General features: G+C 36.0%; 4 protein-coding genes across 7 annotated transcripts in view; 3 read left to right on the plus strand and 1 right to left on the minus strand.

Annotated features, from left to right (window-relative positions):
* Nucleotides 1–4,255: 4,255 nt before the first annotated feature.
* On the plus strand, nt 4,256–9,012 carry LOC131437661 (uncharacterized). Of its 2 annotated transcripts, none has more exons than XR_009230801.1 (2): nt 4,256–4,531; nt 8,465–9,012. XR_009230801.1 is itself a non-coding variant. In XM_058607153.1 (2 exons), exons 1-2 carry the CDS (start codon nt 4,664–4,666, stop codon nt 8,521–8,523), a joined length of 1,365 nt encoding a protein of 454 aa, XP_058463136.1. In that variant the 5' UTR covers nt 4,614–4,663; the 3' UTR covers nt 8,524–9,012. The 2 variants fall into 2 exon arrangements, 1 of the variants encoding a protein (XP_058463136.1); XM_058607153.1 differs by lacking the exon at nt 4,256–4,531 and adding an exon at nt 4,614–5,969.
* Nucleotides 9,013–11,781: 2,769 nt separating this feature from the next.
* Nucleotides 11,782–14,109, plus strand: LOC131436754 (eukaryotic translation initiation factor 4E1). 2 transcript variants are annotated; one of them, XM_058605644.1, is made up of 4 exons: nt 11,782–12,004; nt 13,124–13,483; nt 13,568–13,655; nt 13,717–14,109. In XM_058605644.1, exons 1-4 carry the CDS (start codon nt 11,975–11,977, stop codon nt 13,875–13,877), a joined length of 639 nt encoding a protein of 212 aa, XP_058461627.1. In that variant the 5' UTR covers nt 11,782–11,974; the 3' UTR covers nt 13,878–14,109. The 2 variants fall into 2 exon arrangements, with proteins under 2 accessions (XP_058461627.1, XP_058461626.1); XM_058605643.1 differs by lacking the exon at nt 11,782–12,004 and adding an exon at nt 12,738–13,052.
* Nucleotides 14,110–14,423: 314 nt separating this feature from the next.
* Nucleotides 14,424–15,418, minus strand: LOC131436753 (fas-associated death domain protein). 2 transcript variants are annotated; one of them, XM_058605642.1, is made up of 2 exons: nt 15,076–15,418; nt 14,424–14,974 (listed from the first exon to the last, which is right to left on the minus strand). In XM_058605642.1, the coding sequence occupies exons 1-2, from the start codon at nt 15,362–15,364 to the stop codon at nt 14,547–14,549; spliced, it is 717 nt and encodes a 238-aa protein (XP_058461625.1). In that variant the 5' UTR covers nt 15,365–15,418; the 3' UTR covers nt 14,424–14,546. The 2 variants fall into 2 exon arrangements, with proteins under 2 accessions (XP_058461625.1, XP_058461624.1); XM_058605641.1 differs by having other exon boundaries at nt 14,426–14,959; nt 15,016–15,418.
* A 4,830-nt stretch (nt 15,419–20,248) lies between these two features.
* Nucleotides 20,249–21,600, plus strand: part of LOC131439367 (uncharacterized) — an 81,079-nt gene continuing 79,727 nt past the window's right edge. Inside the window, exon 1 of the mRNA XM_058610290.1 lies at nt 20,249–20,714. The gene's annotated coding sequence lies outside the window, so the exon portion shown is untranslated. The remainder of the gene's footprint in view (nt 20,715–21,600) is intronic.

Here is a 21,600-nt window from a genome sequence, read left to right on the forward strand (position 1 = left end):
TGTAAAAATAAAAGACAACGGACGGATTTCCCTACCGTTGATCCTATGCCGTCTAACAATATTTACGAGATTCTTCCTGAATCCGATTGTAGCGACATAGAAGAAAATTCTTCAAAAATTCCCAAAATGGACGCTTGTCGTTCTGGGAAGAAACATCAATCTATGCCACCAGTGACGGTGATGATTTCCGACTTCAAAGCATTCCGTACTGAGCTTTCTACTTTTCTCCCGGAAGTAAAAGTCTCATTTCAAATCGGACGAAGAGGAGAATGTCGAGTCTTGGTGGATGGATTGGAAGATTACGAACGTCTTATTCGATATTTGTCCGAAAAACTTCATAAATTTTATTCATATGATATAAAATCAGACAGACCCTTCAAGGCTGTCTTGAAAGGATTATCAAATGATCAAAGTATTGATGAAATTAAAAATGAACTAAAAGAATTGCTTGGTTTTGCCCCTTCCCAAGTAATACTTATGAAAAAAAAGAGCGAATGGTACTTCTAAACCACGCTCTGGAATTTCCCATGAACTTTACCTAATACACTTCAATCGAAGTGATGTAAACAATTTGAAAACTTTAGAAAAAGTACGTTTCATTTCCCACATTAAAATTCATTGGGAACATTATAAACGGCATAATCGTATTGCAAACTTAACGCAATGTCGTCGTTGCCAAGGCTTCGGTCATGGAACCAAAAATTGTCATATGGATATACGGTGTTTGAATTGTGGTAAATCGCATTCGAAAGACGCTTGTCCAATGAATGAAACCACTGATAAATTTTCATGTTCAAATTGCAATGGAAATCATAAATCCAATTATTTGAAATGTCCTGTCAGGGAAAAAATTTTAAACGCTCGTTCGCTTAGACAACAAGTCAAATCAACGACCTTAAATTTACAGAACATACCTGAAAATTCTTCTAAGGCACCTGCCAATTCGTCTTCTAACGAAAACAATTTATTGACAGGTAGATCGACCTCGTCATCATCTTCTTCTAATTTCACTTATGCTGGTATATTAGGTAGAAATCTATCTCCTATTTCTTCTAATGTAAATAATCAAAACACAGGACCGCCTTGCAGTTCTTCTTCTAACGAAAACAATTTATTAATAGGTAGACCGGCCAAATCATCTTCTTCTAATGGCAGTCTACCTACAAATATTCCTTCAATGCCATTCGCTTCTTTAAATGAAGTCGATTTAGGCGATATAACTGAAAATAAAATGATCTACCTACAAGATCAACTTTTTCAAATGATCATCCAAATGAATTCGACTTCATCACTTTTTGAAGCATTTCAAATCGGATGGAAATTTGCAAATAATATTATAATGAATTTAAAATTTAACAGTGATGTTAAATAATTATTTGAATATTTTAAATTGGAATGCTCGATCTTTGAAATCGAGTGAAGATGAATTTTATAATTTTCTCAAAGTTCACAAAATTCATATTGCCATTGTGACAGAAACTTTTCTTAAACCAAATGTAAAATTGAAAAGTAATCCACATTATGTGGTTCATCGATTTGACAGGTTTACTGGAATTGGTGGTGGAGTTGCCATTTTTGTCCAACGGCAAATTAAACATCGAATTTTACCTTCTTTCAATACTAAAGTTATTGAAAGCTTGGGAATCGAAGTTGAAACCATTCATGGAATTTATTTCATCGCTGGAGCATATTTGCCATTCCAATGCACCGGCGAACAATTAAATTTCTTTAAAGGCGATTTGCAAAAACTTACAAGATATCGATCGAAATTTTTCGTAATAGGGGACTTAAATGCTAAGCATGTCCAGTGGAATTGTAGGCAAAATAACAGTAATGGTAAAATACTTCATAATCAACTCTCAGCTGGTTACTTTACAGTTCTTCATCCCAGTAATCCTACTTGTTTCTCTTCCGTGAAAAACCCGTCTACAATTGATCTGGTTCTAACAGATCAAAGTCACATTTGTAGTGAACCGATTACTCATGCTGATTTTGACTCAGATCATCTTCCTGTAACATTCAGACTTTCCAACGAAGCTATAATTAATCCAATTAGTTCTATTTTCAACTATCATAGAGCAAATTGGTTGGATTACAGATCTCACATTGAAAATCATGTGGATCATGAAACTATTTTAGAAAATTCTGCGGATATCGACACAGCAATTGATAATTTGAATCATTATATTATCGAAGCTAGAAATCTTTCAGTTCCCAAAGCTCAAACTAAATTAAATGCTCCTATCATCGATGACAATCTTCAACTGCTCATTCGGTTGAAGAATGTTCGTCGACGACAATATCAACGTTCTCGTGATCCTGCTATGAAAAACATAGTTAAGGATTTACAAAAAGAAATTAAACATAGATTTACTCTTTTGCGAAATGAAAATTTCGCTAAAGAAGTTGAACAAATTAAACCATATTCTAAACCTTTCTGGAAACTTTCTAAGGTTCTTAAGAAACCTCAGAAACCTATTCCTGCTCTCAAGGAAGGAAATCAAATACTTCTTACAAATGGCGTAAAAGCTCAAAAACTTGCTCAGCAGTTCGAGAGTGTCCACAATTTTAATTTGAACGTTGTGAGTCCTATTGAAAATGAAGTCTCACTGAAATATGATCATATTTCAACCCAAGTGTTATCACACGATGACATTATTGAGACGAATTTTGATGAAATTAAATCAATTATTAGAAAACTTAAAAACATGAAGGCTCCTGGTAATGATGGAATTTTTAATATTCTTATTAAAAATCTTCCCGATGTTGCCTTGAGACTCCTGGTTAAAATTTTCAACAAGTGTTTTTCATTAGCTTACTTCCCAAAAAGATGGAAAAACGCTAAAGTAATTCCTATCCTAAAACCTGATAAAAACCCAGCAGAAACATCAAGTTATCGCCCAATTAGCTTACTTTCTTCTATCAGTAAACTTTTTGAAAAAATTATCTTGTTAAGAATGATGACTCATATAAATGAGAATTCAATTTTTTTTACCAGAGCAGATTGGATTTCGTCATGAACATTCAACTACTCATCAACTTGTCAGAGTAACGAACATGATAAAATCAAATAAATCTTCTGGGTTATCCACTGGAGTTGCTCTTCTAGACATAGAAAAAGCATTCGACAGTGTTTGGCACAAAGGTTTAATAGCAAAAATGTCTGATTTCCAGTTTCCTATTTATTTGATCAAAATGATTCAAAATTATTTAACTGATCGTACTCTTCAGGTTAGCTATCAGAATTGTAAATCTGAATTGCTACCCGTACGAGCCGGTGTTCCGCAGGGTTCGAGTGTAGCTCCAATCTTGTATAATATTTTCACTTCTGATCTTCCAAATCTACCCGTTGGTTGTCAGAAATCGCTATTCTGTGACGACACAAGTCTGTTAGCCACAGGTAGAAATCTAAGAGTGATCTGCAGTCGCCTACAAAGAAGTTTAAATATTTCCAGTGATTATCTGTCAAAATGGAAAATTAAACCAAATGCAGCAAAAACGCAATTAATTATCTTTCCTCACAAGCCAAGAGCTTCTTTTCTTAAACCAAACAATAATCACATTCTCAAATTGAATGGCTTGGAATTGACATGGTCTGATCAAGCTAAATACTTAGGTTTAACGTATGACAAAAAACTCACTTTCAAGGATCACATTGAAGGAATCCAGGCAAAGTGTAATAAATATATTAAATGTTTATATCCTCTTATAAACAGAAATTCTAAGCTCTGTCTAAAAAACAAATTGTTAATTTATAAACAAATTTTCAGACCAGCCATGCTTTATGCGGTACCAATTTGGTCAAGCTGTTGTTCCACCAGGAAGAAAACGCTTCAAAGGATTCAGAATAAAATTCTGAAAATGATTCTGAAGCGTCCTCCCTGGTTTAGTACAAATGAGTTACACAGACTCACAAATATAGAACCATTAGATGTAATGTCACATAATATTATAAGCAAATTCCGACAAAAATCGATGCAATCTTCAATTGAATCGATTCGCTCTCTGTATTAGTTAGTAAGTTAGTATATAAGTTCCTTTTCCCCATTACACAATACAAGTAGGTTTAGAATTTTCCCTACACAAAAATCTCAGAATTGCGGAAGCAAATGATGTCTTCATGGTAATAACCAAATCATATATATATTTAACAGGGCTGAAAAGTCACCACTTGTGGCTGAACACCCAATTTAAATCTTAATAATTTTAACTCATATTCCAATAAATAGTTATTTAAAAAAAAAAAAAAAAAAATTGAAGCATAGCAGTTTCATCGCATATTATATACATAAAAAAGCAGTCATTTACATATATTGCTGGGATCTGAGCAACGAAAACAAGCATTTGTTTCCTGATTGTAGCTGAGTTTTTTGTGACGAAGGCATAAACTTCTACGGATGGAAATAAAAACTGACGAGTGATTTTATTCCACATAATTCAATTTTTCTGTCGGCGGATTTGATCTACGAGTATAATTTGCTTGGAGTGCTGGGGCAAATTTCAATTTCGGTGAAGTATAGAACTGATCAAGGTACGTGATTTTTTTTTATACCAAAAGCTTTCGTTTTGTTTTAATTGTATTTTTATTTACCATACAATATTATTTTACACTATCTGACAATTTGTTTATTTGGTGATTTTCTGTTTACATATTTTAAAAAGAATGTCGGTGTCAACGACCGTAGAACCTTACCTACCGAATTCAATACCTTTTGCTCAATACATTGAACAACTTGAATACGTTTTTATCAACAACAATGTGCCTGAGCAGAAATATAAGACTTCCTTCTTAGCCGTTTGTGGTGTTACGGTTTTTTCTGAGATCAAAAAGCTTTTTCCTGGTCATGATATTAAAAATTTGACTTACCAGCAAATAACGGAATCATTGAAGAAAAGATTCGATAAATGCGACTCTGAAGTGATTCATAGTTACAAATTTTGGAGCAGGCGACAAGGAAAGTATGAAAAATCTGAAGATTTTGTAATCGCAGTAAAAGTTTTAGCCGAGCAATGTGGTTTCGGTACATTTAAGGATAGAGCGATTCGTGATCTTTTAGTAATAGGTGTTTATAACCGAGATATCCAAAAGCGGTTATGTGACGAAGATGATCTTACTGCTACCAGAGCAGAGAAACTAATTTTAAATCATGAGATTTCTAATAATAGAACGAGTGTCTTAAAAGAAGACGAAGATCATAACATATCAATAGTTGCTCGTTTGGGCAGGAAAGATATTCGATCTCGTTCAAAACAAAGATATAGGGATAGAAGTAGAAGTCATAATCGAAGTGTATCCTTTTCGCCTAGAAATAAAAAGCACGGATACGACAATCATAGATACAACTCAGACAAACCGTCTTATTTGTGTTCCTTCTGCAAAAGAAGAGGACACACACGAAAGTTTTGTTACAAATTATACTACAAAGGCAAATATCAGGAAGAGGTCAAGTTTTTGAGCCCTCCAAAGAAAAATGGTAGTTCACTTGAACATTTCAAAAGACCGGAACATACCAAAGAAGAAGATGATGATGATGATGAGGATATGTATTGCATGATGATTTCCTCGATAAATCTAATAAACGAACCTTGTTATGTTGAGGTATTAATAGAGAGAAAGAGTTTGGAAATGGAAATTGATTGCGGGTCGGCAGAGACTGTTATTTCTGAAGAACTATATTTAAAGACATTTTCATGGATCAAGCTTTTACCTTGCAACAAGAAATTAGCTGTGATTGATGGCAATAGGTTGAAGGTTCTTGGGAGATTAAGCGTATCGGTACAATTGAAAGGAAAAAAACAGCAGCTCTATTTAATAGTTCTTCGGTGTAACAAAAATTTTGTACCACTGCTAGGTCGTACTTGGCTTGATTGTTTCTATGAAGGATGGCGAAATATTTTTTCAAAGCATGGTGTCCAGAATGAGCATATTCACAAACTTGGTGTGCAGGATGGTATCGAGGAGTTGAAAAGTAAGTTTTCAACAGTTTTTGATGGTGATTTGTCAACTCCAATAGTTGGGTATGAAGGAGACCTTGTTTTGAAGGAAGCTAAACCGGTTTTTAAAAAAGCTTATGGAGTACCGCTGAGATTGAGAGATCAAGTTATTAAACATTTAGATTCACTAGAGAGAGAGGGGATAATTACACCCGTAGATACAAGCGAATGGGCGTCTCCGGTGGTAATTGTGTTAAAAAAAGATCAAAATATTCGTTTAGTTATCGATTGCAAGGTTTCTATCAATAAAATGATAGTTCCTAATACCTACCCATTGCCAGTCGCTCAAGATATTTTTGCCTCTCTATCTGGGTCTAAAGTTTTTTGTTCGCTCGACTTAACGGGGGCCTACACACAACTCTTGTTATCACACGCGTCCAGAAAATTTGTCGTTATAAATACCATTAAAGGTTTATATGTTTACAATCGTTTACCTCAGGGAGCAACATCTAGCGCGTCAATTTTTCAGAAGGTGATGGACCAAATACTTTGCGGCTTGGAAAACGTAGTTTGCTATCTCTACGACGTTTTGAATACGGGAAAAAATTATGGGGAATGTCAAAAAAAGCTTTATTTAGTTCTAGAAAGACTAGCTAGAACTAACATTAAAGTAAATCTAAATAAATGCAAATTTTTGATAAGAGAACTGCCATATTTGGGACATATTTTGACGGAGAAGGGTTTATTACCTTGTCCAGACAAGATTGAAACTATTCGCGAAGCAAAAGCTCCGCGAAATGTTTCGGAACTCAAAGCATTTCTGGGTCTACTGAACTATTACTCCAAATTTATTCCCAATCTTTCATCTCGAGTCCAATGCCTTTACAAGTTGTTGAAGAAGAACGTTAGATTTATCTGGACAGAAGAGTGTAAGCAAACTTTTGACGATTGTAGAAGATTTCTCCTTCGACCATGTTTATTAGAATATTTTTTTCCCAAGAAACCAATTGTTGTTACTACAGATGCCTCCAGTTATGGTTTGGGAGGCGTGATGTCACATGTTGTAGATGGAGTAGAGCGCCCTGTTTGTTTCACATCTTTCAGCTTAAATGACGCACAGAAAAAATATCCAATTTTACATTTAGAGGCATTGGCGGTGGTTTGCGCTGTTAAAAAGTTCCATAAATTTTTATTTGGAATGAATTTTGTGATTTACACCGACCACAAACCTTTGATAGGGATATTTGGAAAGGAAGGAAAAAACCAAATGTCTGTGACAAGATTGCAACGTTATGTTATTGAACTCTCTATTTATGACTATGAGATTATTTACCGACCTTCTTCTAAAATGGCAAACGCAGATTTTTGCTCACGTTTTCCTCTTGCACAGCCGGTACCCAAAGCATTGGATCGTGAATACGTGAAAAGCCTAAATTTTACAGAAGATTTTCCGTTAGATTACAAAGAAATTTCCAAGGAAACCTTGAGGGATGACTTTCTGGTAAAAATTATGGAGTACCTTAAATTTGGATGGCCAGAACGTCTGCATCGAAAGTTCAGGGATATCTATTCACATCATCAAGAACTTGAAGAGGTGGAAGGATGTGTTTTATTTCAGGATCATGTAATTATTCCCGATAGCCTGAAACAAAGAATTTTGAAATTACTTCATAGAAACCATATTGGAATAAATAAAATAAAAAAACTGGCCCGACGAACCGTATACTGGTTCGGAATGAATAAAGAAGTAGAAAAATACGTTAGATCCTGTACAACATGTAACGAAACGACACCTATTACAAAACCGACAGCTTATTCACGTTGGCATCTAACCAACAAGCCTTTCAGCAGAGTGCATGCCGATTTTTTTCATTTAGAGCATAAAACGTTCCTGATAATCGTTGACAGCTATACGAAATGGATAGAACTAGAATATATGAAACACAGTACGGATTGCAGGAATGTGACTAGAATTTTTCTTAATATTTTCGCCAGATTTGGTTTGCCGGATGTGCTTGTTACAGATGGGGGACCACCGTTCAACTCAATGGATTTTATAAATTTTTTCAGCAAACAAGGAGTGCGTGTAATGAAAAGCCCGCCTTATCACCCTGAAAGTAATGGGCAGGCAGAATGTATGGTCCGAGTGGTAAAAGAAGTTTTCAAAAAATTTCTGATAGATCCGGAGATAAAAAAATTGGATATAGATTTACAAGTTTCATATTTTTTGTTAAATTATAGAAATACCTGTTTAGAGGGTGGTGGTATCTTCCCTTCAGAGAGGCTTCTTTCATTCAAACCAAAAACGCTATTGGATTTGATAAATCCCAAACACAATTTAAAGCATAATTTAAAAATAACTGATGATGATCTCTCGCCCAGTGTTTATTCGTCAATTGATAATTATAATGATCATTTCATTAGTCTGAAATGCGGCGACCTGATTTATTATAAAAACGCGAACAAAAGCGACATAAGACGATGGTTACCTGCAACCTTTCTCAAACGAATATCAACTACTATTTTTCAGATTTCGCTCGGTGGCAGAATGATAACAGCGCACAGGCGACAACTAAAGGTACCAATTGATTATCGTCGAGGATGCGATGGCAGATTTGTGGTGCAGGAAGGAAACTGTATGATTGGTTCCAGCAAGAGAAACAGAGAGGATGACGTCGAAACCGAAGAAGAAATTTCCGACCAAGAACAGGACTTTTACGGTTTCGCAGCTGATTCTTTTATTTTTGGAGAAGATACTCCGTTCGAAGATCAACTAGATAATAAACCAAACGCTCAACAGTTCAAAGCTATCAGAAGATCAGGGCGAGAAGTGAAGAAGAAAAGAAAAATAGATTTTTTGTATTATTAGCTAATATTTTGAAAATGCTTGTTCAGGTTATTAAGTATTTGAATATGATATGTTGAATTATGTTTCATTCTTGAAGAATGGAGGAGTTGTTATGTTATACTAGTTCTCAAGAGAGAGTTTGACTCGCGAGAGAGAAAAGTGAAACTCATGTCAGAAACGAAGTGAGGTCTGAGATAATAAACTCATTATTAGTTTGTACTCCAGTTTAACTAGACGCGTTTTTATTGAGTAGATACTCTATTAAACAGTTCTACAGTTCACTTTGTTTTATCGACGTTTCAAGGTTGTTTCAATGGGGTTGCTCGAGCTTTTAATGTGGAACAAGACAACCAAAATTTTGCATGATCGAAATTTTCAATTAAACAATCCAATCGGCACATTATCGCAAAACTGAAATATCAGTAGCGACACCTGCCAGTGAAAAATGAAACCAAGAAGAAGGGTCCGAAAATTTTCATACCGGCAGTCGTGATTTGCAGTGTTTTTTTGGTTTATTCAATAGTACCAATAGAGATCAGCAATAAAAGTAAACCCGGAGTGGAAGAAAATCGATTTAAAAGTGATTACCACTACTTTTTCTAGTGTAAACTACAATTAAACATGGAAAAAGTTTTAAAAATATTTGTAAAATTGGGTGTTACAGCATATGCCGCAATTTGATATCAATCATACCCATCTCATATTGATAGGCAAGACAATCAGTTAAATAAAGTACTTTGAAGTATATTGTTGATTTCTCAAGTAGTATAATATTCAGCGATCTAGTACCATTTGATTATTTGTTATTTCCGTGCATTCTAAATAAACGTTAATTTTCGCACAAATAATTAAGATCAACATTACCACCTCAGAGTAAAAACCTTTTCATCAATTTCTAGTATCATTTTTACCCATTTTTATCAGAAATCGTTGAAAAGGCGAAGTAATTAAACATTGTCCTACCGAATTGACAGCTCTTCCTGAATAAGAAACGTCTCTACATTGTACCAATCAGTCGTCATAATAAAAATTAGAATACCTTTAACCTCTAGAACAGGACCAGACAACTGGCTTCTATTTTCAGAAAAATATCTCTTCTTAATCCGGTTGCTCTATGTTATAAATTATGCATCCCTACGCGACCACTGTGGCCAACAGAGATAGTTTTTTGCATATTCTGAAAATTTTCTCCTCTTATAACATGCGGTTATCTATCAATTGAAACCGTTTAGACATAAGTTATATCACGCAAAAAAATAGCTTTGGATTCATTTTGATCAGATGCTTGTTTTAAAAAAACGTTTAGTTGAAACAGCTAATAGAAATATTTCTAAAACACTTGTTTAAATTTATTAATTTTGGCAGCTTTATTAACTAAAATATCCAACATATGCCATTTAAGAAACATATTAACAAACAGAAGTATCGAAAAATTTGGTGCTATTCTCAAATACAACCAAAATAATCCATATTCTCGTCCATATCACATATCGTGGTTTCAGGCTTTCTCTTTGTATCATCCAATGATTGTGAAATGTAATCGTTACCGATTTAGATATGATTATAAGGAAAAGTTTACATGAGAAATAAATAAAGAAAATAAATTAAAATTATTAACAAATTGAAATAAGAGATTAGAATCATTAAAAGTTGAAAATTATCGATAGAAAAGATGATTCCAATATTTTATTAACTAACTGTCATAAAAACTTTTAGCATTTAGAGTTTCTGACAGGATTTGTCGCAGATTGACAAAACTTGTCCATCAGACCCTTATTCTGAATAAAGACGTATCGTTTTTTCGATCGTATTTTATTCGTATTCCTAATAACGCTAGCAAAATCAAAGGTAGCTAGGATTCGACCGAACCATAGTCGATCAAATAACCAATACATCATTATTCAGAATAAGGACGATAACCTATCGTGAAAATTTTCAGAAGTTAAACTGGAAAAGTTTACTAACGCTTTAATTTTTTACATACCTATACATAATAAAAAAAGGCATATGCTAACTTTTTTTCATTAACAAACGTTTTCCATTGATGCGTTTGATGTGTTCAATATATTTTTTCAAACTCGACCAACCTACCCCGGCTCAGTGTTTGGTTGGACGATTTTTTTCTTAGCATTTATTTGGCAATAACTATTTTCTTGATTTTTATTCTGGAATGCAAAATATCACATATGTGCTCAAAAAGTTCATCTTCATGACAAAGCAAACCGTTTATCAAAAAGGCCAACCAGGAAGAGTATAGAAATTCTGAAAGCAAAACTTGGTCAACCAACCCCGATCTCCCTTACTAGTAGGAGACTCAAACCCGTCAGTCAAATTTGTTGAGAGTTAGGTCGTTAGTGATGCATTAAACATGTACATTAAATGTAACTCATCATTAAATGGTAACTGCCAATTAGTCATTTGCCAGTATCTACTTTGAAGAGCAACAGCAAACGATGACCGCCCGAGTATTAATTTCTACAAGAGATGAATGAAAAAAATGTCATGGCCCGTTAACAAAAACAACGTGGGATTTTTTTATAATGGCGTTCTCGTTTTTAATTTGCACTACACCGATGCAGTGCTACACCGAGGCATGAATAAACGAACAAAAATGACGAAAACATAAACAGTAACCATTGACTACAATAAACGATTCCATTGCACAGAGCTACACCAAACTTTTGATGAGTGCTACACCAATGGTATCGGTGCAGAAAAAGTGTAGCACTGGTGTAGTGCAATTGGCAAAAACGAACGGTTTCAGTGCAGCTTTCGCTACACCAGTGTAGTGCATTTCAAAAACGAAAACGACATAAGACTTATTGAAATAGTCCCCATAAAACGAGTCCCCTCGAATCGTGAGCGCAGCCAAAAGTGGAATCATTCGTTCAGCAATGCAGCCATGTTTCGATAAATTATGTCATCGGCGTCTTCTTCGTATTTCCATCATTCGCCGCTCTAATCATCGCGCGTGTCATCCGTCATTTTTAGTCAAGAGAAATTCTCTTTTCGTTCATTCGTGTTCAGCGGTGGGCTGCGAGACGGTGCCCTGCGTGACACAAAATCCTATTTTCGTGATTTTCGATCTATTCAAACAGTTGAATAGTTATTAAACGCATCGTAAAGTGATAGTAGCATTCAAAAGTGTCCACTAACCTAATTGTGCACGAAGTCGAAACGGATAACAGTACAATGGCTGGAAAATCAAACGAGGAAGTAGAGGTAAAAATCAGTCTTCACGCAACAATTCGTAGCGGTCTAGTGTCCAATCCGGGTTCTTTTTCTTATTGGAAATGTCAATTTATAGAGGTTTGATCCGGGCATTGCATTCGTCAAACTTTTCCAACCGGGTCGGCCTGGTGAAACGATACTAGTTGCACTTTTTTATTTGCATAATGTTCCGTCGCGTTACTGCAACCAAGCAACCATATTGAATAGTCCACGAGACGAATGTCAGTGCGTTTCTTTCCCTTTCGCACTTTGGATTCACATCATTTGGTTTGACAGCAAGACAACGTACGCAAGGTAACGGTCGGAGCGACGAGTATCGTGAGGGGATTTTTTTTTCACTGAATACTTGCTCATTTTTGGGGTAAAACCTGGGCAGATGATTTTTTTTTCAAAACTGGCATCAGTTTTACGGGATGTGCCAAATTTGACTAATGACCTATTTTACTAATTGAAAAGCGGTTAAGAGCAATGCACTACGTAGATAAGGTAGCGGATAATTACACTAGTTCATTGGTTTCACATCATTAATATCTATGATTTTTTTTAAATCGAACAGTTGCATGGTTACTATCCGTCAGTTTAATCCGTTTCCATCAATTTGATGAGTATCGTATTTAAATATGAATCAGGAATTTGAGGTCAAGTTATTTTGTTTTGTTTCTACCCCAACCAATCAACTGCAAAAAAACGATCACAGCAACCCGTGCCTGATCGGAAAATTTTTCTTCTATTCAAATTATGGCCTGTGACCCGTGTTAATGCGTGAGCAGCCAAACCGCCAAAAAAAGTAATCCTGGAGTCTGAAAATTCCGAAATCCCCACGCTTTCATTCCGCATTTAGTGCAGACAATTTGTGGCGCAGCAAAATTCGATTTACTAGAACCTGATCGAAGCAGAAAACAATCGTTTGGGTAGTAGCATGATGCTTAGCAGGAACCGATACCGACGGCAGCAGCTGCACCCGACTGTCTACGATTATGCCCAGATACGGCCACCGATGGATGATTATTATATGTATCCTTATGAAAACTGTGACTATGTAGTTTGGATTCGGCGTGCAAAATAAGTTCTCGAGTGTTCATAGAAATTTCTCTGATTGCCTAATTCCAGAAACAAGCAGAAAGTACTGAGCAGAATCACGCCGATCAGAATGCCGTAGTTGATCCGGAATGTTTGATCAAACACCCGTTGCAGTTCACTTGGACACTTTGGTATCTGGAACCAGATCGATCCAAATCATGGGAAGATACCCTGAACGAGGTGACCAGCTTCTCAACGGTAGAGGATTTCTGGAGTCTATACAATCATATTAAAAGCCCATCCGACGTCAAGGTGGGCAGCGATTATTGCCTGTTCAAAGCGGGCATTCGTCCCATGTGGGAGGATGAGGCCAACAAACGTGGCGGCCGGTGGATGGTGAATGTTCCCAGAACACAGCGTCAGGATTTGGACAAGTATTGGCTTGACACGGTGAGTGGATTGAGTTTAAATTTCATTTCTTATCAAGCTTAAAATGATTGTTTTTTCATGTTCCTGGATCACTTCTAACATCAGATTTTATGTTTGATTGGAGAAGCTTTTGAAAGTGCAGACGAAATTTGCGGCGCAGTAGTAAACGTTCGTCCGAAAATAGACAAAATAGGTAAGTAGTGGACTGGCAGTACAATGCTTTGATGATGTACTCATTTTCTCACACCCCACAGCAATCTGGACAGCAAGTTTCCAGAATCGAGATGCTATTCTATCGATTGGACGAATCTACAAGGACCGTTTGGGACTGAAAAGTACACTGACCTACCATTTGCACAAGGACACCATGGTGAAATCCGGTTCGAGCGTTAAAGCCGTTTACACGATAAACTGATAAACGCTAAAGCACGGTTCGCTCGCCATCCCCAATTTTTCATCGTCGTTTTTTCTCTTTATTTTTCTATTCTCCCAATACCATCATTGTACGACGAACGCGCGAAGCTCAGTCTACCCTACTCCTCTCGCTTTGAACCGGCTCGTAGTAAGGATTCGACAGCTAAACTTAAACCAGGAACACGTATTTATATTCAAATAATAATAAATAAATGAATTTATACAAAATGCAACGTTGACAAAATACGCGCTCGTGTCTCGTGTTTGCCACCTCGGGGGACATCTTGGACGGCGGCGGTACAACAGTGCGGTGCAAGAAAAGGATTTGTTTTTGTTTTCGCGTGAAAGCGAGTCTTCACCTTTGTTATGAAACCATGAAGTCAACGAAATTTAATAGGCTTGGAAAACCAGTTGAACATAAATAAATATAACAAGAACTGCAAGGATCTTGTGTACGATTTTTCTTAGCGCTCCGGAAAGCAGTTAAAAAGGTTGATTCAAGCGGAACAGTTTGAAATTGTTTTAATTGTAATGGATTATCATTTACTATTGTAATAACCTAATTTTTATTATAATCATTATGGAATAATTATATCGTGTAATACCACCCATTATTTTTTTCAAAAAAAAAAAACGATCTACTTCTGGAGAACGCATGAAAAGAAAACCGTCAACTTAACAGTTTATCAATCTTCCGTTTCAAATCTCTTCGCCTCGTGCTGATCAAAGCTGTTCCCAGTAAATCCACGAAATGCTGTTCATCCACTTGATCCCGCTCTGCTTCTTCTAGGATATCGTGAATTCGAGCCTTCACATCCTTGCCACAGCGTTCCTCGATCTCGAACAGCGTCGCAGAGCTCAGCTGGAGATGTCTCCCCAGGGTATTCCAATCGCGACCAATCTCGTTGATCAGTAAGTTGTAGATCTCTTTCCGCCGTTCAGAAAAAGCCGTCGGTGTGGGGTTTGTACTTTCCGAGTGCAGATGATCTCTCGGCTTCAGGTCTCCGGCAGCATAGGCTTCGCCCAGTTTAATATGTTCGATTTCTTTTTCAAGTAGTGTTCTTCTATCACGACGGCGTAGATCTGTCAATGAATGGTCTGTGAATTAAAGTTGGACAAAAAGTAAAGAATTGCAATACCTTCTAAATAGAATCGTCTGATTGAACCAAAATTCTCCTTCAGCATTACTTCGTAGTTACCTAAGAGCTTCGCGAACTCCATATCTCCGATGAGCGGTTCAAGCTTAATAAACAAGTCGATTTTTATCATGCTTAGCAAGTTCCGGGTTTCCATGAGTAGCAACAACTCTTCCGATCTCTTTATTCGGCTCAGTTTCCTATTTGAGCAAATATCCGCTTTGAGAGCATCCTTATATTTCTGAAGGTACTGTGAATCTGCACAACATTTGCAAACAATAGATTTCATAAGCAAATAATCGCTACTCAGTTGATCATATTTTGAACGATCTTTCAGAATACAGGACGTCATTTTAAGGATTCAAATCGGCTTCCGCTTCCGATCAACTTGATTCCAATTGGAATACCAGTTTAAAAAAATGCAAAACAAAATAAAAAACAAAGTATGCAGCCAGAATTAGAGATGACATTCAAATGAGAATGGCTGCGAAAATGTGTGTCTCGACTGGAACCTAACGAAGCATGAGAGCCCTCTCAGCAAGCGGTTCTATTTTGTTGGTCGTTGAGCGCTTGTTGAACGACATACTGGACGAAATATTCGTTCAGTTTGCTGGATCCGGTTGTTGTTGATTTTTCTCTTGTTAAAATAGTGTGAAAATCAGATGTTACCTTCATATAAAAAGAAAATTGTTATTATTCTACGTGAAGTAGAAGCATTGTGCAGGTATGTAGTGTTAGTTTATAAAAAATAAGTGGAAAATCCTTCGAAAACCTCCAGTAAAACTAGTCCAACGGGTCTCCAACTCCCCATATTAAAAGTGGCTCAACCACAGACTAACAGACAGGACACTCAAATTTGATTCTTCAATCATTTTAACGGTCATTTCGAATATTCCATTATTTGGGACAGTACTCACATGTGTCATGATGGCGCCACGTTACCCTATCAAAAACATCATGTCTGTCATCTAGACTGTCTTTATTTTTTTCATTTACCAACAGAGTTGCCATTCATACAGAATTACCTGTAATGTATTGATTTGTATACGTCCATGCGAATTTCATGCAGGATACAGATTTAATACATATTGCCAAAGATAAACTGAAGATTACAATGTTCCATACGTTTCATTGAAAAATGTTGGGTCAGTAATCGTGAACCAGTTGGTTCAGTAATAATGTAATTTTATTGACCCTCCGTTAACAAGCGTCGACTAGTTCCGACAAAATGCCATGGAAACAATACAAGTTAGAAAGGAAGCACACATATGTTTACATTCAGCATATAATGATTTCTTGCCACAACTGATGCTTCATGGGATGAGGCTATAACAAACTAAATAAATTCTAGACAATGGTTCTAAGTAGTTTTCACTTTCTTATTCTAAGAATCACTGATATAAAGCGAAATTTCTCAATATCGTTCATACTGTAACTTGATATTTTTCCAAACATAAACAATCATTGTCATAGTTACGACGCATCTAGTGATCAGACACTTGTTGTTTTGCTTCAAAATACTCAAATTGACAGTGAACCGAGCTCATCGAGGGGTCCTATTCAAATGATACCTAAGAAATCGCAGACTACTCTATCTTGAGTCTTTGATATTGCCTAAACTATATACATAATTGCGCCTACTTCTCATCCTCCAACTCAATAAAAAATCGAACCCGTTTTGTTACAATATTTACTTGCTTCTGGTCTGCCGCCACTTAATTTCGGGTGAAAACTACCAACACAATAAAAAATAGTCTAGATGAACAAATTTGAGTCGAATAAATGGTTACCCTCCAACATCAAGAAAAAGTTAAATATATTATCAACGTAATCCAATAAATCATTGTGACGATTCATTTTCAAATATTTTGATGAAATCAGGCATCCCTGCAAGCAGCTGATCGGTGTTGACAAACGAGGGGAAACCAACTAGTAAAAAAACTTTTACATAACACAAGGGGTGTACAGATAGTAAATAGTTCGCGCAGTACAATATAGGTGAAACTAGTGCATCACGAAAAATAATTTTTATTAGAATTTACTCATACTGTCATGTCTGTTAGTCTGTGGCTCAACGACGGACCTCTGTCTGCAGGATTTGTTGAACGAAAAAATGGCATTCGGTTCAACGGTCTGTTTCAAAATCGACAAACAAAGGTCAACGTGTTGGCCCCCCGTTGAACGATTGATTGAACTTTCATTGGACCAATGATCCAATGTATTGGACTAACGATGGATTACCGTTGAACTTTTTTTTTTTTTCTAAGAGAGGTTTTGAACGCTTCACACCACACCCTCTAAGAAAAAAAAAACGTCCACGGAGGCGGAAACTCGACAGAGAGGTGTCCATCGTCGAGCCATTTTAAAAAAGAGTTGTATCTCCGTTGGACTAGTTTACCGAAGAATTTAAAAAAATTCCATCCGCCTATTTTTTAATAAACAATAAATACCTATAGAATACTTCTATTTCGTTTATAATACCAACACTTTCTCTTTTTATATGAAGAAAATGTTTCTCCATGCTTCGGAAAATCGTTCTTGAACTTGAGCGAATTCTACTCCTAGTTATTATGTCGAATCTTAACAAAAATTTGGAATAATTGCATTTTTCATGATACTGTAAAATTCGTTAAAAATCGCCGATTTTACACACAAGAATTAATATTGCATACGCTCGAACACAAGAATCCATATGCGCCTCTATAGGTGAATTGCTACTTGGTGATTACTTTACCGAACAACCAATATTTTTTTGACACACGTTGAAATCTCAACTCTCAATGAGAAAATGAGCTGACATAAAATATAATCACTAGATTTTCGTTTGAGCTGTTAGTAGAATATTGTCACTAATAGTACTGTTGTATATATAATGTTCCCCATCCTACAAAAACTTTAGTTATATGGAAAAGAAATCAATGAATTAAATAAAATAAATATTATCAAAAAATATTATTTTAAAAATCCTTGTACTACTTTTCACATAACTAACATTAGATGTGTGATAATTTAAAATCAAATCATTAGATGTGTTTATTAAATAATATATGATTAAATTAAAAAAATATATATTAGCTGTTAATACAAAAACGTGTATGGAAACCAAAACACTCTTCTATTAAATTAGCATACACTCATTTTTACAAAATTTTACTCTTAATTACAAAAGTTAACCTTCCAAATTGAAAGAAACTATCAATTTTTAATAGCTCTTAAAATAAGTTAACGCTCTCTGCAAATAAGAACCAAAAATTGAGAATTTTACCAACGTTCTCCTTTAAATAAGTTGTGTTATTTTTCTTGTGTCTACAAACCGGATTTGGATGAAAAAAGCATGTGATCAGTTCGCGACATTCTTGTTTGTCGTGAACTTCCATACATGAAACTTCTTTAGCATTTAATTAATGGAATTTCAATGTAATTTAATGTTAGCATCCTTACTCTTTCCTGAGTTCAACCAATAGTCTTACCAATACTTTAAATAAAAGTGATGCACTGATACAAACAAACCTGAAATAGTTATAAGATTATGTACAGTATATACATGAATAAATGTTTTTTTAAAAGTAATTTATTATAGCAAATCGTTTTGATAAAAACAGTGTTTTTGAGTAGAATAACATACTAATATGATATTTAAGGAAACTAGCAGTAATATGTTTTATTGAATACAAATCGTTGTGCTTGTATTATAAATATATTAGGTATAAAGTGCTATGTATGGTGGGACTACGGCGAAGAAAAAATAGTGTATATTGCCTTATGAAATGAACGTCAAACAGATAAATAAAATGAAATTAATTCGATCAAAATTCGTAAATTCTTCCCTAAAACCAATCAAAGAGATAAAATTTCGCTAGTATGTAAACAGTACCCAATTACGTTTATTTCAAATTGATATTTTTTCACGATTTATCCATAAACAATAATCAAATATACCAAGGAAAGTCACTGAAAGATTCGTGTTTGAGTAAGGAGTTGGCTGGGTTCGTCATTAAGATTTTACCGATATTCTCCGTGAAACTACCTACAGAGTAAGCGGTTAGATCTTGTTGGGCGTTGAACGTTTGTTGAACGACTTGGACTTCTTCTTGGACTTCTTTCAGTCGTAGACCACGTGGGTTGCTGCTGTATACAGGAGGCGTCTCCATTCAACTCGGTTCATGGCTGTTCGCCGCCAACCTCGCCAACCTCGGTAGCGGGTCCGCAGGTTGGTCCTCCCAGCAACTGGTGCAGTTCATGGTTCATTCGTCTTCTCCACGTACCGTCTTCCATCCGCACTCCACCTAAGATGGTTCGCAACACCTTCCATTCAAAAACACCTAGTGCCCGTTGATCCTCCGCAAGCATTGTCCAGGACTCGTGTCCGTAGAGGATAACCGGTCTAATCAGCGTTTTGTAGATAGTTAACTTCGTACGACGGCAAATTTTGCTCGATCGTAGCGTCCTGCGCAGTCCAAAGTAAGCACGATTTCCTGACAATATGCGTCTCTGAATTTCTCTGCTGGTGTTGTTGAACGACATACTGCACAAAATACTCGTTAAGTTTGATGGAACGGTTTTTGTTTTCTTTCCTACAAAAATATTGTGAATAGTAAGTGTTTCCTGTATATGATAAGAAAATATATTGTTAATCTACGCGATGTAAAAGTGTTCTACAGGTATGTAGTGTTCATTTAACAAAAAAGGGAGTAGTTAGAAACTTGAAAAATTCTCCAGAAAAACTAGTTCAACAGGGTTCCAAACCACATATCGAAAACGGCTCAGTAATGGAACTTTTTCTGCCGAATTTGTTGAAAGAAAAAAAAATCCGCGCGGTTTTAAAATCGGCAAACGAAAGTCCTGAATCAGCCTCCCGTTGGAAGATTTATTGGAAATATATCGCACCAACGGTCTACCGTATTGGACCAACGGAGGATTTCCGTGGGACCTTTTTTTTCATAGATGTTAGTCCGTCGACTGCCTGCCGAATTCGTTGAACGGATCGCCATAAATTATTCTCGCTTCAATTATTGGTTTCAAAATCGATAAACGTAAGTTTTTTATTAGGCTCGGTGATTTTTTCTTACAGGGTACAGTGTGCATTTATTGAACGTCACATGGTTAAATCGAGCATCACATGCACCACATCCATTTATTTTTCGTTAAATGTTGATTCCATGGTACCTTCGAACGCTTGATTTTTGTTCCATCGAAAACCAAAACAAAAATCCATGATCTCAGAAAAGTGACAGCCCTCATCGTGGAAGCATCGGTCGCGTAGTTCGTTCGTTCGATCGGTCGTCGTCGTCGTGTGGGAAGTTTTTCAGCTCTTATCACAAATTTACTCAACAATATAAGACAATCATAAATATGTAAAAAAAATAGTAGCTACCCAATTACGCTAGAAGCTTTGCTCATTCCATTCTGTGGCAGATGCAGCAGCCGGAGCTGAATGATAAGATAATAATAAATGGTGCACCAGTGAAGTGGAATCCCCGTAAGTGCGCAAATATTGTAAAATACTGGTTTAGGGCGTAATTCGCTTCTGTGTGGCTTGCAAGAGCTTCTTTTTACATTTGATCGTTTGCCTTCTGCACGATCCGTGGGAAAATAAATTGTTTATGAAGAGATGTTTTATATTTATATGGGGATGAACTGAAAATTTGTGTGCTACGACCATATTGACGGAGGAGCATTTGGATGATGGTGACAAAACAAAGGTAAGTGATAGGTAGAATTATCTTTCGGTTTTTGCTGATAAGTTTAGTCTTTATCCTCGATGGAATTGTTTCAACTTGGTTAGAATGTTCAACCCATCAGTTCTGTGGCCTTTCTTGTTTGTATTAAAACACTATATTGTCAAAAACTTAGCACAGAATGAGAACGAAAACATTTATCACAAAAAAACAAAAACCCACGGGTGGAAGCAAGATGCAGAAGAGCGCATAAAATCGATAAACACCAGTATGTAGAAGGGGGTCAACAAACAGGCTCTCGAGTTCGTGAATGCAGTTTCGTTTTTTTTTTCTTAAGGCCTTCGGTGCAACATAATCAACATACACAAACATAACTGCGAGCTCGTCCTAGATTACATGCTCACTCTGGGCGATCTACACCAGTATGCGGGGCATGGTAAAACGCACATTACTTTCAGTGCAGTATTTCGATGGCCATCGGCACAAACGGGGATTACGTATTCGCCTCACGGCTTGAGATAGGTGTGCAATACCGATCTATTCTGCGGTTTGCTTGTTACGAAGTAAAAAATATTAACTGCAATTGCAGTACTCACTAGGTATTTTGTGTGAATTTTCATTTTTTTCTGAACATCTCGACCGTATTTGCGTTTGCTTTTTAATTTTATTACTTTAATATTTTAATAAGTGCTTAGTAATCAATTGAAATACCTGGTGTCCCATTCCGGAAATACCAGGAATAGAGATGACAAATTCGAAAATAATGAACTCACTTCAATTCATCGGAAACGATAGCACCAATTTTCATTAACTTAAATTCAAATAAAAGATTTTAAGATTTCTTCCATTCCATTTTATACGGATCCGACTTCCGGTTCCGGAATCCAAATTCCAATCCAAACAACGTAAA

The sequence above is a fragment of the Malaya genurostris genome, chromosome 3 (assembly GCF_030247185.1).
Source record: "Malaya genurostris strain Urasoe2022 chromosome 3, Malgen_1.1, whole genome shotgun sequence".
NCBI classification, from domain to species: Eukaryota; Metazoa; Arthropoda; class Insecta; order Diptera; family Culicidae; genus Malaya; species Malaya genurostris.